The sequence below is a fragment of the Anastrepha obliqua genome, chromosome 4 (genome assembly GCF_027943255.1).
Source record: "Anastrepha obliqua isolate idAnaObli1 chromosome 4, idAnaObli1_1.0, whole genome shotgun sequence".
NCBI classification, from domain to species: domain Eukaryota; kingdom Metazoa; phylum Arthropoda; class Insecta; order Diptera; family Tephritidae; genus Anastrepha; species Anastrepha obliqua.
Window position 1 is genome coordinate 66486739 of NC_072895.1, and position 16419 is coordinate 66503157.

The 16419-nt window shown below is 36.2% G+C and overlaps 4 protein-coding genes across 5 annotated transcripts; 1 reads left to right on the top strand and 3 right to left on the bottom strand.

Annotated features, from left to right (window-relative positions):
* Positions 1-76: 76 nt before the first annotated feature.
* On the bottom strand, positions 77-3332 carry LOC129243974 (peptidylprolyl isomerase domain and WD repeat-containing protein 1). The gene is made up of 10 exons (XM_054881487.1): positions 2845-3332; positions 2598-2781; positions 2311-2543; positions 2027-2240; positions 1408-1600; positions 1229-1338; positions 1042-1160; positions 735-855; positions 459-678; positions 77-403 (listed from the first exon to the last, which is right to left on the bottom strand). The coding sequence occupies exons 1-10, from the start codon at positions 3203-3205 to the stop codon at positions 257-259; spliced, it is 1902 nt and encodes a 633-aa protein (XP_054737462.1). The 5' UTR covers positions 3206-3332; the 3' UTR covers positions 77-256.
* A 683-nt stretch (positions 3333-4015) lies between these two features.
* On the top strand, positions 4016-8196 carry LOC129243975 (RNA polymerase II subunit A C-terminal domain phosphatase). Its single transcript, XM_054881489.1, has 10 exons — positions 4016-4042; positions 4109-4657; positions 4898-4991; positions 5613-6049; positions 6119-6300; positions 6375-7037; positions 7099-7503; positions 7559-7750; positions 7817-7988; positions 8059-8196. The coding sequence occupies exons 2-9, from the start codon at positions 4335-4337 to the stop codon at positions 7954-7956; spliced, it is 2436 nt and encodes an 811-aa protein (XP_054737464.1). The 5' UTR covers positions 4016-4042; positions 4109-4334; the 3' UTR covers positions 7957-7988; positions 8059-8196.
* A 44-nt stretch (positions 8197-8240) lies between these two features.
* LOC129243976 (unconventional prefoldin RPB5 interactor-like protein) lies at positions 8241-10967 on the bottom strand. 2 transcript variants are annotated; one of them, XM_054881490.1, is made up of 6 exons: positions 10773-10967; positions 10675-10706; positions 10312-10610; positions 8791-10231; positions 8545-8715; positions 8241-8440 (listed from the first exon to the last, which is right to left on the bottom strand). In XM_054881490.1, exons 2-6 carry the CDS (start codon positions 10702-10704, stop codon positions 8306-8308), a joined length of 2076 nt encoding a protein of 691 aa, XP_054737465.1. In that variant the 5' UTR covers positions 10705-10706; positions 10773-10967; the 3' UTR covers positions 8241-8305. The 2 variants fall into 2 exon arrangements, with proteins under 2 accessions (XP_054737465.1, XP_054737466.1); XM_054881491.1 differs by having other exon boundaries at positions 10675-10790.
* Positions 10968-14399: 3432 nt separating this feature from the next.
* Positions 14400-16220, bottom strand: LOC129245771 (nuclear pore complex protein Nup50). The gene is made up of 3 exons (XM_054884151.1): positions 15917-16220; positions 14899-15851; positions 14400-14845 (listed from the first exon to the last, which is right to left on the bottom strand). The coding sequence occupies exons 1-3, from the start codon at positions 16128-16130 to the stop codon at positions 14507-14509; spliced, it is 1506 nt and encodes a 501-aa protein (XP_054740126.1). The 5' UTR covers positions 16131-16220; the 3' UTR covers positions 14400-14506.
* Positions 16221-16419: the final 199 nt, after the last annotated feature.

The following is a 16419-nucleotide window of genomic DNA, read 5'->3' on the forward strand; positions in this document are numbered from 1 at the left end:
TGTGTACTTATAAATATAATGTGCACATTTAAGTTTATACGTAATATACTTAATATAATGTTCAATACGAATAGCACTAATAAATTTCGTTAGTTTATATTTCCATAAGCCTTGAGTGGTAAGTAAAAAAGTTTAATGTACCTATGCCGGAAGTTCAATAGATTTCTTCTTTTATTTTGTGTTATTTAAACGGCAAAATTTTATTTCTTTAAAATGTATTTTGTAAAAATATCTTAAAATTGAATTATCTATAATGTTAATTGCTTAGCCGAATAGATATAATCTTTATATCGTCATAAGGTTTATCAGTTTTAGGATTTGCTTTTGCATTGCAAATATTTTGTACAACTTCCATACCGCGAAATACACGTCCAAACACTGTATGTTTATTATCCAGCCAAGGCTAAAATTAAATTAAAAGTGTTTACATGCAATATATAGAATCACTATTAACTTACGGTCGGTAACACTGTTATGAAAAACTGGCTACCATTGGTGTTGGGCCCAGCGTTGGCCATGCTCACGGTGTAAGGACGATCGTGTTTTAAACTAGGCACAAATTCATCTTTAAAATCGTGCCCCCAAATCGATTTACCACCTGTGCCGGTGCCCGTAGGATCACCAGTTTGTACCATAAAACCTTTTATAACTCGATGAAAGATGTGACCATTATAGTAACTGCGAAAATAATTCTTTAAGTGATATTTTAGAAAAGGAGCTATAGAGCTACATACCCATTTTTTGAATGAACGCAAAAATTCTCTACAGTCTTGGGACATTCTTTGTAGAAGAGTTTCATATGTATGTCGCCCATTGTCGTGTGCAAAATGGCATTTTCGTATACCCGTTGTGTACCTTTACATATGAAAATAATATAAATTTATTAAGTTCTCTTTTTAAATATGGGAAAATGATTTCAAGTGAACCTTCATCTGCACATAACACATCAGGAGTTCAGCGTGAAATTTTTAAAACATGTGACATTTAGGTTACATTTCAGGAAATATTAAGAACACAAAGAAGAAACTGAGATATATATACCTTGGCCTTCTGGCACGGCTATTATGTCTTCTTTTGATGGTTTTTCATTGAATACATCTCGATCCACATCTTGTAAGTCGGAGGGTAAACGTCGACTATATAGATAGAAACGCGGTTTCCTACAAAAATGTGATGGGGAATATAAATTTCATTTAATTTGAATGCAAAATGATTACAGCGAACTTACTTGTATGCAGCGCAAAATATTGTGGGGTCATTGGCTATGGATTGCAAGGTAGGATTGTCGCTAGCCTCTTGTTCTAATGTAATAGCTGCCTTTGATTTCCTCGCCTTACCCTGAAACAGTATAAAACATTTAAAGTAGAAGACTATTAGAACTAACTTCTATGGGAATTTTAAAAGTACCTGAAATAGCGCTATATTTAGTGGCCGTATATTGTCCGTTTTACCCAGTATTGACACACATCTATTTGTCTCAATGTTAATTACTTTAATACCTAGCATGGTTGGATACATTATGAAATGTCCACTAGTGTCAAAGAGTATATTATTGCTTGTGTTGAATTCCGACTTATCCAAATCACGTTCTACAGCCATTCTAAATTGATTTAATTTAGTTAAGAAGATTAAAAAAGCAATTGCAATTAACATCACTGTAAAAGAGTGACGTTTATAAATTAAAAAGCGTAGGCTTGTACATATGTACATATAGTATACATATCTTTTTTATCATTTATTATATCAATATTGAAAATTCTGATTCGAAACCATTTGCTAATCGGGAGTTTCATTATTGGTTAAAACATTTTTGGAACACAAGCATACTTCTAAAAACAGTTGGGACCAATAAACTCCCAATATTCAGATTAGATTCACATCGCAAGTGCCCAGCTGTTTGCATTTGCATAAACAAAAAAGCTTTTAGGTGTAACTTAGCTTAATTTATCTATTTCTTAAAATTGAACTTCAATTGAATTATATTACTGATTTGTATTGGCGAAGTTAGATTATTACTATTTCTTACCTTCGGCCAAATTCCATATTCGGCAATGCATGTGGAGTTTGCTGCATTTGTGTATATGTAGTCAGAGCTTCATCAAAGACACGTATCAATTTGCCAGTGCTAAATTGGAATAACCTTACTTTTCGATCATTTGATATAACTGCGAATCGTCGACCATCAGGTGATACGGCAAGACCAGTGACCAGAGCTTTGTTTTTCGCAATATCGAATAAACCTATTGTACAATTTATAGAATGTTTACAGTTGTGATTTGCTATTCTTCTTTATTTTGATTAACTATTTACTTGTGTCCAATTTTGAATCGAACGTTACGAGTTTTTGCGGAAATTTGTAGTCATGTTTAGAGTTTTGCCAATACTCTAGTATGCCGTTTTTATCCACTGAAATAACAGTTTCAAACGACAAATTATAACACATTGCTACTACTGGCGCGGAATGTAGTTTTCCCAAAGTGTGTAGAACATCCCCATTGCCTTGACCATCATATATAAAAATATTATTACTGTGTTTGTCGGCGCTGTAAAGTAAATGTATACATAAAAGAACAATGCTGGTAAAGTCCCACACTTACACTGCCAAACTATGAACAGCATCGCCAGGCGAGTGAATCCATTCTGTACAAAGTGGAGTAAACCCTAGTTTAATAATGTTTATCATATCAAAGTTGACCACATCGAAAATTTTAGCGCATTTGTCTGCGGAGGCCGAGCAGAGAAGCGTACCACTCGTGTTGGTGGTTAAAGAGTGAATTGACACTATAAAGACATACGATGCATACGTTTAGTATAACGACTAAGAAGCGAAACAAATTAGTTTACTTAAGTGACTTCGAAAATGCTTTACGAATTCGATGCCCTCTTCCATTTTTTTCCAAAATTTTAAATGCCCATCACAACTTCCTGTCACAATAAATTCCGTCTTTGTGCTTACTACATGTGTTATTATATCGCGGTGCATATAACTTTTTTCGTAGCTTTCGGCGTTTGGCAGATTCTCTAAATATACTTTTTCATATGGTAACACCTTCCGCTTTTTGGGTTTTGATGCTGCGGACTGCTCCTCTGGCATAGGACCAATCCAACCATCATCATCATTGGCGTTGTCCTCTACGGTTTCCTTCGGCTCCTGATCTTCACATTCTTCTGAAATGCTACGTTTCTTAGCACATGTATCAGTCATCCTACCAGTACGTATTACTCTATGCACAAAGGTATATTTTTTTATAATTTTAAACCAAAAATTAATCTATTGATCGGGAGTGCACTTTATGATCGGACCAAGCAAACTGCCAAATACAGCTGTGCAAAATATACCCATAACGACAGAGAAAATTCGTCTTGAACACATTTGGCTTTATGAATTTCACGAAGTGAGTGATTGAAATATTTATATCAGAAAATAATTAGTTTTGATAAAAATATATTAATGGACTTCGCCATAATTTGTAGAAGTATTGTTTACGTTTTTCGATTAACTAAAACTATTGGTAAAATTTCAATTACTCGTCGTAGGTTAAGAATATTTTCGAGCATAATAACATAAGAGCTAATAAAATTCTAAATACTAAACCTTTCGTGTCATTTTCTAATTTTTTATGTATCATTGCAAATCCTTATTTCATGATATTTATATATATCATGATATATCACATGATATTTCATTTAGGGATTCATCTTTTAATTTTTTTTTGCGAATGTAGGTTTGGTTCTGTTTACATGTTTCTGTGGGCGAAATGGTGCAACGAATATCACTCAATGGCATCGCTCTCTCCAACAAAATTCGAGTTTTTTGGTTTTGTTTATAAGACAATCTAGTTGTGTTTATTATGCACATATCTTCCAGGAACCTTTACAGTTTCAACAAATTGAATTCGTCCTCATGCAGCTAACATAGAGATGACATATTAAACACACGTAAAAAATTGTATTCCCATATTATTTCTAAACAAAACAAGTAGTGTTCTTAATATTTTATAAGATTGATCGAAGTCTTCCCCGCAGTTATCGAAATCACATGGTATGTACCCAGGCCTATGTGCGTATTAATTTTATAATCAGTAATCAAACACTGAACATACCATAGAAATGCATTGTAACCAGAGAATACAAAAAACACTAGAAATCAAAACAACGATTTAGAGAAAACGAAGAAGACGCTAAATAAAGGTTAAAAGTGAGGAAGGGATATTAGCAGACGCGAAAAACGAAAGAAGTTAAAAAACACCAAAAGACAAGAAAATTGTGCGAAAAAGTAAATTGACGGCGTGCTGTGGAAAATTGCAGGAAAAATAATTGCAGTAGGAAAAGAAATGAGTGCAATGGCGGATGGTAATAATGAATCAAGTGGCGAAAGTGGTAGCGTCACTGCCGGTAGCATTACAATAAGAGCACCAGCGGAGCACTCAATTCGAATCAATAAATGGCGCGTTCGCGAAGGTTTCCCCATAACATCCTCCCAAGTGATTTTGTTGTATGAAATCACAAGCAGCGGTAATGGCTCGACAGCTTCATCTACAAAAACTGTAGCGGCATCGGTAGTTTCAGTTGATAATACTTTACACAAATTGAAAGCGAATCGTGTAGGCGTGGTAAAGAAACGCTTGTACAAGGAGGGTCAGTTAGTACCGCGGGGGTATGTATGAGCAGTGCAATGTAGATTCGGTAATACTTTAGTAAAGAAACGACTCTTAATATAAGTAAATACATATGTAAATACTATACATGCATATGTGTTATGTATTGAACCCTGGATGATTGAACAATCCAATAGTTAAATTGTCAGCATTATATTATCGCAGTTTCCACAATAGTTAATTGCTTAAAATGTAATCAGTTATTGTCTAACATAACACTTTTGGATCCTCTTCTGCAGAGCGACGCTTTTGGAATTGGCCGAGTGCGCCCATACGACAGTGATAAAAGACATGTGTGCTGATTGCGGTGCGGATTTGCGCCAAAACGAAAATGTAAGTATGCGAAAAATACCTGAGTTGGGTGGGGGTGTGTGTGTTGGTATTGAAGAATTAAAAAAGATTTTGCGTTTAAGATGAATTGGCTTGAGGTAACGAAGAAAGTGGAAAACATGAAAAGAAATAAGAGGCCGATAAACAAAACAAAGTTTTATGCGCGTGTGTTTTGTGCTATGGTGCCGAATGATAAGTCAACAGGATTGCCATGCTACTCTTCATAGGGGAAAATATTCTTAAGGGTTGAATATATATATATATATGTTTACGTGTGCGTAAACCTGTGCAATTGAAAGTTTTTGCCTATACAAATGAAGTATGCAAATCTATTGATCTAAGCATCTCAAGTTTGAATTTTGATTATGCAACTTAAAAACGTAGAAGGGAGCCATACATACTTACATACACATATGCTCGTACTTGAAGAAAATAATTAGCTATATTATTTCAAAGTAATTAGCTATACTCGTATAATATCTTACATATTTATTTTTTATTTATAAATTATAGATATACATAATATATAGCCACGTAACTTGGTTATGATTACATGTATGCTTTCACAACGATACTATTTCAGATTTTGCGAGTTTTACTATATTATTCTGATCTTCTTTAAAGGGAAATACGTCGGAAGCATCTGTACCGATGGTGCACTCTATCCCTGATCTTAAAGTAACACAAAAGCTTGCACAAAAACTGGGCCATGATGATACACGCCGTTTGCTTCAAGACCGGAAACTAGTACTCCTGGTCGACTTAGATCAAACGGTGATACACACAACTAACGATAACGTTCCGAACAATATTAAAGGCATTTATCACTTTCAACTCTACGGGCCGCACTCTCCTTGGTACCACACTCGCCTGCGTCCCGGTACCCCGCTTTTTCTTGATCGAATGTCAAAGTTTTATGAACTACATATTTGCACTTTTGGCGCGCGCAATTACGCACACATGATTGCACAATTACTTGATCCGGAAGGGAAATATTTTTCACATCGTATTCTCTCCCGTGATGAATGTTTTAATGCTACAAGTAAAACTGATAATTTAAAGTAAGTTTCATGTCGGGTGAGTATGATGTATATGTAAATATGATATGAAGTCTCCCCCTATAATTGTAGAGCTCTTTTTCCTAATGGTGATTCTATGGTTTGCATAATTGACGATCGTGAAGATGTGTGGAATATGGCATCCAATTTAATTCAAGTCAAGCCCTATCACTTCTTCCAACATACAGGTGACATAAATGCACCACCTGGTTTATCCAAACATGAATTGGACGGCGAGGGTCTTGATTTTAAAGGCACGTACTGACGATTCGATAATATTTGACGGAATATAATTTGTATACTATTTTGTGTTATGTTTATGATTTAGATTTAAAAAACCTAACAACTGACACGAATAAGGCGGATACAACAGATGGAGAGTGCAAAGAAAAGGTTGCAGAATCAGAGTCCTCTGACGGTATTTCAGAGCGATCGGAAACGGACACAGAGTGTAAAAGAGACGATACTATTGTTGATGTCGTTAAAAACGATACTATATCCAATACAGAAGCGACAACAACCGTTGAACCATCAATAAATATTGCAAAAAATGAAATCGAAGTCGAAGCAAAAGATGTTGCTAGTGACACCCCCGATTCGAATGAAAAAATAATTTCAATATCTGACGAAAAATATGAAAGTAATTCTGAGAACGCGGCAGTACAAATGGAAACTGAAATAGAAACAACACCCAAAATAAAACTACCCTCTGATCCACTTCAACAAATTGAAATCGAAGATCCTGATGATTATCTTATGTATCTAGAAGAAATTCTTAAAAATATACATTCGCGTTTTTATGCTATTTATGATGAAACTCAGGAAATACCCGATTTGAAGATTATTGTTCCAAAAATTCGTTCCGAAGTATTACGTGGAAAGACTTTAGTGTTTTCGGGGCTAGTGCCCACGAATATGCAATTAGAGCAGTCCCGTGCTTATTTCATCGCGAAAAGTTTGGGTGCAAACGTGTCACAAAGTATTGGACTAGGTAAAAAAAAGTTTAAGTACAAGTTCATTTGATGTTCTAAACCCTTTTGTTTTATATTTAGAAACGACACACCTTGTCGCCGTAAACTCTGGTACATTCAAGGTGAATGCTGCCAAAAAGAATCCGAAAATTAAGGTTGTCAATGCAAGCTGGTTATGGACATCTGCCGAACGCTGGGAGCATGTGGACGAGAGACTCTTTCCTTTGGATCGCAAAACCAAAAGTAGACAACGAAAGCCGCCCGCACATTGCCATAGTCCAGAGCATGTTGTTAATTACAGTGACAAGTCGGAGATATCACCGTCAAGTAGCGCACAGCAACAGCAGGCTAAAGCGCCTGAAAAATTTATAGACACAATCAATCCCCTATTGTCGTTTTCAAATGCAGATTTAGCAGATATGAATAAAGAGTTTGATCAGTTTTTTGAATCAGATTCATCCAGTGAGGATGAACACGTTAATATTGGTAAGAAAAACATTATCTGGAAAATTTTGCTTTTTTGGCATTTTTGTCGTTGTAGAAAATCCACCTGTAGACAAGACATTGCGTAAACGAAGACGTGAGGAAAAAGAACAAGATCGCACACGGGAATTCTTCACACGTGCATCGGATTTAATTATACGTTCAGGAACCAACGAGGATGCAGATAAGAGTTCAGAAGGGGAAGACAATGATGACGATGATGAGTCACCAAGTGCAAAATTTCGAAGAGGTAGATAAAGAAATGAACTTTATATAAACGGAAGAAAAATAATGAATTAATTTTTGTTGTTTATAGGTGAGAAATTACCATCTGACATAGAAATGGGGACAGATTCTGATGATGGGAGTCATGGCAATGAAGATAGTGGGGATGATGGCGAATGGAATATGATGGGTGCTGCGCTGGAACGTGAATTTCTTGGACTAGATGATTAGCTTTTATTGTTTTAATTTAGAAAAAATTAAGGGTAATTTATTTAAATTTTTTCACTTCTACTGAATCAATTTTAATTTGATCCTACCTTTTCACACGCATAGTCAGTACGCTTATAAAGCTTTTAAATTACAAAGATGTGTGCCCTACGCATATGTATAAGTATATAAATGCAGGCATAGACTGTTGTAAACTAAATTGAAAGCAATTTTAAATGAATAAACATTAAGGTGGACCCGCAATATCACTCTTTCTGAAGGTTAAGATATACTTTTTTACCATATATAATATTATAAAACTAAGCTTTAGATTAGTTTATACAAATTACACTTATTTATTTAAAATGTGGTTTTAAGCATTTTCTGCTACTGCGCGACTTTGTTTGAAACGACTTAAGCGTCTTTTTGGTGCGTGTGCATCGATATATTTACATTCAGGTAGAGGTTCCGCTTCGGTTATAGGCTTTTCGACAACCTCATTCATTATCTGTAAGAGATACGTGTTAATGAAAATTATATTTTCTGTCGGATGAAGTCGTCAGCCCTTTTATGATTGTCAAGTTCTACTTCAAAAAATTTAATCTAACAAACCTTATAATAAGCACTCCTGTAGTCCATTCTGCCTTCTGGTTCTTCCTTTTTCTTGTTTGGCACTTTTTTACTGTTTAACGCTCTATTCTTACGATCCAGTTTGTGTTTCTCTTTTACGACCGCAGATTTATTGCGCAGAATAGATTTAATTTCGACAGATGGCTTACAGAACTGAATAAATATATGAAAATAAAATTATATATTTTATTAGCAATTTATTAATATAAAAGTAAGTACTAAGACAACCTGCTTGCGTTGATCTTCATATGCCGTCGCTCGATCAGTTTCTTTCAGCAGCGGTACTTTTACATTTTCTTCTCCGTTATAAGCGTTTGTGAAAATTACCTGCTCTGAATTTGATTTGTTTTCAGTTGCGTTTTGATTTCGATTTTGCAAATACGCTTGGTACAAGTCAGCCGGTGACCCAGGGATATTGCCACATTCCAAATTTTCACTTTTTCCTGTAGTTTCTATACCAGGTTTGGTTGAATGTTGGAAATGTATATATAATGTTTGACATCCACTAATAGATGACTCCAATATTTTATCAACTAATTTGAAATCTTTAGTGCTTTGATTCTCTTCCATAAATCTTAAATTCTGTTCTACTCTATCAATAATAGCTTGTTTACGATCTATAACCTTAACAGGCGTTGCGGCTGCATAGGTGCTCAGATCCGCAGCATGTTCATCGAGTTTTACAATATCTCGCTGAGGTTTTGGCAACATTTCCGAAACGGTTTCATTTCTACGAAACTCTAGGGTCTCGTTTTGTAGGGCGAAAGAAATACGCCTTTTTCGCTGTTTCCCTTCTTGATGAAGATCATCTGTTTTTATTTCCTGTTCTTTAACTTCTTCTTGTATAACGTTGATGTCGGCTGGAATTTCTTTTTCTCCCTCAGCAGAATCCTCGGCTATTTCCAGCAATTCCTCTAATGATTCTAAAACATTTAATATATGCACTTTCTGGTCGATGTCATCTTGTGTTTTAAGAGGCAATACTAAAAGTTTTTCTCGCATAATTGTTATTTGATATTCATAAAAACCAATCTGATCGGACACTGGTAAAAATTTAGCTTGCTCCTTAATAATTTTTACCTCCTGTGGTAGTTCCTCTACATCCCCCTCTGATTCGCAACTGTGATTGCAGTTTGATTGAACCAACTCCATATTTGGTCGGTGGTTGTTATTCGTACGAATTGAGCTCACTTCTAAATCAGTCTTCTTTACAATTCCTTGAAGTTCTAATATCTCATTGTTATTGGATTTATCCAAAATTTGGATTAATTCGTCTTTACTGTTTTTTTGGTCTATTTGAGAAGTATGGGATGCACGGAGTTTTTCTGGTGGCAATTCCATATCACCGGCCATTAACTTCCTTATTGTTTCATAGCTGACATCATCAATTTCCAAGCTTTCCAATTCGTTTTTTAATTCTTCCATAAGTTCAGCTTCTTCTAGCATTTTAAATAGTTCATTGTCGGTAAGATCTGCGTTTTTAGCCACTTCTGCATCTTTCGCTGCAATTTGTTCTCTATCTGCTTTCTCTCGGTCCTTAGCTTCTTTCACACGAAGTTTATGATTTTCCCGCCACACCTTTTCTTTTTCCTCGTCATAATCTTCTATTAGTTCATTTTCACCCGTGCTTGGAAATACACCTGTCACATATGGTTTCTCCAACTTATTTCTTGGAAAAGTGTTAATATACATACATATATCGTCAACTTCATTTCATAACTAAATATAAAATAAATTAAATTTTCTTACTGCCATAAATCTGCTTCTGCTTTCAAAGTGTCTAAGTGCTCCGCTGCCATTTTAACACGGTGTTGGCATATTTCTTTAGCTTTATGTGCCGAGCCTTTTGAGAAGAAGCCTTGATAATGTCCTATAAGTGTCTCATTCGTATGAACAAGTTGGCCTGGCATATATGCTTTTTGTCCTAGGGGAACCATTACATCTACTGTGAGATATTTACTGAATTTGTCAAGATTTTCGATTGCTGTGATATTTTCTTCTTTATAATTTTTCCATCGCGCCGTTTCTTCAGCATTTTTAGCCAGTGCCTAAAAAAATTTTAAATACATGATTATCATTATTTCACACAAAAACATTCAATTAATGGTATACCTCGCGTAATGCATCTTCACGCATATCCATGTCTGTATATTGAGAATATTTTATATTAAAAATCGTTCAAAGAATCTGCAAAAACACGTTCCAATTACCTGAAAGATCTATGTATGTATGTATATAAAACAAAAGTGTGCGTCCAAACAATTAACAATCAGCTGTAAAATGCGACCGGGTAGAAAAGCACGACTGATTTAAGTGCCAGATCGGTAAATAAGGCCGTGGTTTTGCTAGCGAACACAAAATTTTTGCTCTGTTTCGTGTGAATGTTTACTATATAGAGTTTGTTACAGAGTAGCATTCTGGAAAACTGATTTCAGTTTGAGTCACGGTTTACAGAATACAACCGATTTTGGCAACCGGTAACGTGATTACTTATTTATGAATGGCTTGATGAATATTGTTATTTTAAGATTTGAGGTTTTTAAATTACACAAAATAATAATTCCAAAATGCGGCATGATTCGTTATGAATGAAAGCATAACAACACCTCTAATGCAGTTTTCTTGCTTTTATTGCCGATGATGCCATGGCAAGAAAGTGTGTATGTGTGGGTATATATAATTTCTTGTTTTTGGTTGTTTGCACACAAGAATGAATGCAGCACGTACGACAAGGCGAATTTGGAAGGCGTAATCTTGTATTCTATCCGTCCTAATTTGCAAGAATTAGAATTCGGAATGTAAGGAAAATCAATTGTTTCTGAAGAGTAGGCGAAAGCGAAAGAAGCTGCCAAGAAATTATACACGCACGCACTTTCTGCTACGGCGTCGCCGTCATAAAAACGCAAAAGAACTGCATTTGGGGGCATTATATAATATTAATTTGTGCTTTCACAATTTAACACACAGCACTTCATTTTCATCAGTTTGTTTAGTTTAATCTCACAAATCATAATAATACCAAGCCATTAACTGAATTTTCACAAACAGGTATTTTCTCCTCCTTTGGTTTTTTTTATTGGTAAGGGTCCTGACGTCAACTTTTCAAAATCGCGAAAAATAAAATAACTATTTTGGGAAGACGAGCGGCGAGTCATGCTCGATAACTTTGTTGTTTCTTTCACATGTAAATTTTTCGCAAGGTGAGCCGAGCAGAGATGATAGAATACCAATGCGAATTGAGTGCTGATGGTAGCGCCATAGATGACGGTAGCGCCTTCCTTCCTCATGACTGAACCTTGACGTGGTTGTTGGGCTTGCGCGCATCTGCGAAGGGCTGGGCTGTGCCAACGGAATACTTAGGTACTCCAGAAGGGTCATCCCTGTTGGAGACGCAAGCCTGGAGGTGCTAGACAAATATAGGTACAAGACCGTTCGTTTCCAGAAGCGTCTGCCTCATAGAGAGCGGCTCCCTGGTTTGCCTCTGTTCCCAGTGGGGCAGCAGTTTTCAAATCTGACAGCAGGTATAAAATGCAACTTTCAAAGTCGAAGGTCTAAGCCGGAGCAAAGCCTCCGGAAACGGAAAAAGCCCTCAACTTCGAAGACAGCAACTTGGACAAGGAAAACCGTAGGCATATCGTCAAGGCCCCAAAAATCCGACGATAAGCTGGCGTCTGAAAACACGCCCATGAACCCATCTTTTAGCTTAAACTCGCCGCCGGAGCTATAGCCATTATCGACTGAGGTCAGACGGAAGGCAAAATCACAAACGATAAATGGCTATTCGTGGAAGAGAAAATATTGAGATTTATTCTCACAGAGATCACTCAAGGCTCTAATAAAAACAGGGTCTTGTTTGGCGTCAAATGGCACAAAGGAGTCGGTTACAGTAATAATGAGCCCTTAGAATTTCTCACAGCTTGTATCCGTAGCCTTGACGAACTATGGCTTGGATGCAAAATTGATGTGGTGCCGTTGAAGGATGTACCTTTTCGAACGACTGTGAAGTTGTGGATCCCACCTTCAATTAAACTACACTCTCATTGAGAAAAGGTCAAAACGAAGAGGTGCATCCCGAAGATTGGACCATAGTGAGAGACCGTACAAGGGACAAGGGAAACGGCAAAGATCTATGGCTAAGTATTAACCAACGATCGAAGCAAATCCTGCACGATAAATCGAGATACGAGATAGGGCATCTTAAAGTGGTCGTACCCGTAGAAACAGACAAGAGCAGCAATGAACCCATATCCGTTGGAGGTAGCGCAAATTAATTTCATTTAATAATCACTGTAGGGCGGCAGGGGACGACTTGCTGCTCTTTATGGAGGAGGAAAGAGTGGAGAAGACTCGAATACAGGAACCGTGGATTGTGCAGGGCAAAGTCGCTGGCCTTGACAAGCTCAACTACATGCTATTGGTTCTTGCTACTCAAGGTAAGACAAGAAGTTGCATATTGGTTAGGAAAAGCTGTAAGAGCAAGTTTGTATCGCAGGCTCTCAGAGACGTTGTCCATTGGACCAGTGTGAGAAGTCTGGACGTGGTGGTAGGTTGCGACGCGAATGCGAGAAAACTGGCATATTTTACCGAAGTTCTCCTTTTCGGATCGCTATAGAATTGTGTTCACAGTCAACATAGATCAATCTAAACGACTTCCCTATAGGAATCTAAGAAAGAGCAATTGAACAAAGTTCTCTAAGCTTGTCGCTAAGTTAGGCAAGGAGAAAGAATAGTTAATTTAATTACGCAATTGGTTGCTGGTAATAAACAGTTGAAGGATATCCGTAAACGACGTTTGCTGAGGTTTCAAAAAAAAAAAAAAAAAAAAAGGCAGCAATACGCATGCGCAACTCGTAATTACATTTTAGAATAAGAAATAAGAGGACAAAGCGTTTATGGACACCCGCTTTTTTCTGTAATATGAAAGCGTAATTAATCATATTTAACAAACATTTTCTTAGAATTATGTCTACAAACCTGTTTTCTTTGCTGGCATCCATTATTAATTTTGTGGATTTTTTGGTAATTAATGCATATGTGAACGTGCTTTAACGATATTCACTTTGCTGCCTTTAATAATTTTTGTGTGGCAACACCGCATTTTACATCTGTTTGGCCGATCAAATTTTATTCCCTGTGAGAATCGGCTATAACCCTCTTTGTGTTTAACGTCAAAAACGTTGATTTTGAAATATCATTTAAAATTTAAAATATGTATTAGTAAAAATAAGTGAAGTGATGTATTGCAACGTTCCATTTTTTTGGCATTCACTGTTGACACGAAGATACTGCAAATGGTTTTAGATAAACATTGGGACAAGAACTTTTAATAAATATTTTGTTTTTATTTAATGTAAAATATGTAAATAAAATTTTATTAATTGCTCATCTATAAGTACGAAGAAGCATTTTATTCTTCATTTTTGTTGCAGTGGATTAATGCAAAATCTTAATCTGTGTTGTTACAGATTTATTTTTATCTTACGATTTGGTAGTTTGAATATATGCTATACTTTTTTGTTGGGGCTTTCTTTATTTGATACTCAAAGCACATTGAAGAGATAGTGTTAGCAGACCATTTAAATTCAAATGATCAAATTTTGTTTAAATTACTCTAAACTGTCAATCTTTGTTCATAGATTTTGACATTTCAGGATCGAAAAGCAGAAACAAAGTAAATCCACCTTGGTATGTACCATATGCAAATGGTGTTGTTGTTTTAGCAGCATTAACATTTTCCATACACATATGTACGGGGAATGCTGCTGGAGTGACAATCTTTGACCGGAATAAATCCTGCTAGAATTCTGGATATTTATTTGTAAAGAGACTAACACAAGTGATTTAATATTCTTTATTGGTAAAATTTTTAAAATGTCGCCAAGCCAGGATAAAAGTCCAATCGGTGTTTATGACTATTTAAAAGTAAAGGAGCTATAGTTCTATTTTACTTTTTGTATTTGTCTAATTCTGCTAACAGCTCGTCAGCTTCTTCTGCTGTTTTGACACGTAGCAGCATCGAAGTGGCTTTTTCTACATCGGGTGTAGGAAGACAAACCATCATCACATTGTTTTTACCCATACGTTGTGTTGGGATACCCGTGCTTAAAATTAAGTTCACCAAGATATTTCCGAGGTTTGTATCGGCGCGAACTAGCAATTGTGTCTTCTCAGAATCTTTTACAGGCTTTAAGTACAATGTGCCCACACCACGATCGGCAAATGCCCCATCTTTCTTAACGAAAACTTTACATTTCTTGGAATACACGGCGTCTTCCTCGACGACCTATTAGAGAGAAGAAATAGAAAACAACATGTGAATTAATCAAAGATAAAAACCTGTCTAAATTCCATTTTCGGCGGTTGATCTTCTTCGTCATCTGCTCCATTCGCACCCTCAGAAGTTGAAGGACCTGCTGCCACGGGTGGCTTTATATTTCCGAAATTGAATGTGGTAGAACCCGGTTTAAAACTAAATGCAGCCGGTTTGCTTTCATTAGTGTCACCGTTGGATGCAGCGGGTTTGCCGAATGTGAAAGGCGTTGAACTAGCCGATGATAGCTTATTGTCGCTTTTAAGTCCGAAAGAAAATCCTTTAGATGAAGATACGGTTTGTGCTTCATTTCCACCATTTTTATTTTCAGGAGATTTTATTCCGAAACTAAAAGTTGCTGTTTTTGTTTCTTCAGAAGCTGGTTTAGATACGTTTGTAAATATACTAGAAGTTGTTGGAATCCCAGAAGCTGAAGTGGAGGTTGAACCAAATGAGAACACAGGACTTGCAACACTTGTGGAGGTGATGTTCGTACCAGGTTTAGCCGGAGATGTCGAAAACTTAAAGTTACTAACTGATGACGCTGTATCCGAAGGCAATTTTTTCTCTTTTGCAGAGGTATTATTAGTTGAAAATTTATCCGCAGTTTTCTCCTCTTCTTCTATATCATTAAGGTATTTTTCATAGTCTTTGAAAATCGGTGTAAGAATGCAGAGAGGATTTTTGTCAACGTGTATCTTTATCCATTCGCTTACAGCCTGGTTTAAACCTTTTATTTTGCTTTGATAATTCGCAGACTTTACCGTGTTATCCTTTACATTTTCTTTTGTTGCGCTACCATTCTCAGTATATTTATCGTCTTTCTTCTCAGTTGAATCAGCCGTTTTAGCAACTGGACCGAAACTAAAGGTTTTTGCAGTGGTTATGCTATTCAAACTATCAGCGGGAGGTCCAGGAATTTTCGATAAGAATGAGAAGGGAGATGCTGTGGGCGTTGAGCTATTTGACTTGCCGAAACCTTTAACAATTTAAAATATATAACTTCTTATTTTTAAAGCCGTCTACATGAAAACCACTACCTACCTGCAAAACCACTGAACACGCTTTTGGGTGCACCATCATCGGTAGTGTCTGCGCCGCTGCCGCCGGCGGTGACTTTTCTGCGCGCTTTTTTAATAACTCGATTTTTTAACTCGTCTTCTGGAGCTTTACGAAATGTTCCACGCTCTTCAGCTTCATCTTCCTGATCCCAATTCTCATGATTCAGATTCGTAGTTGCTTGCCTTTTTCCAGCCATATTCTATATGTCTATCAGAAATAAATTAAAACCAAATGACTTTTTATTTTCTAAAGTTAAAACCAAAATTTTTGTTTGACACATGTGAGGCAATGTTGTAATTGCAAAAATTTCCCTTAAATAGAGACGATTAATAAATCGATTTATCGATAGTATTCCTTATTCCTATTAAAATAATTCTGAAATTTTTTTCAATTCGGAACACTCTCTCCTTATAAGAAAATTAACAAATAAATCACAACAATGAGAATATCAGCATGAGAAATATCGATATCAATAACTATGGTTT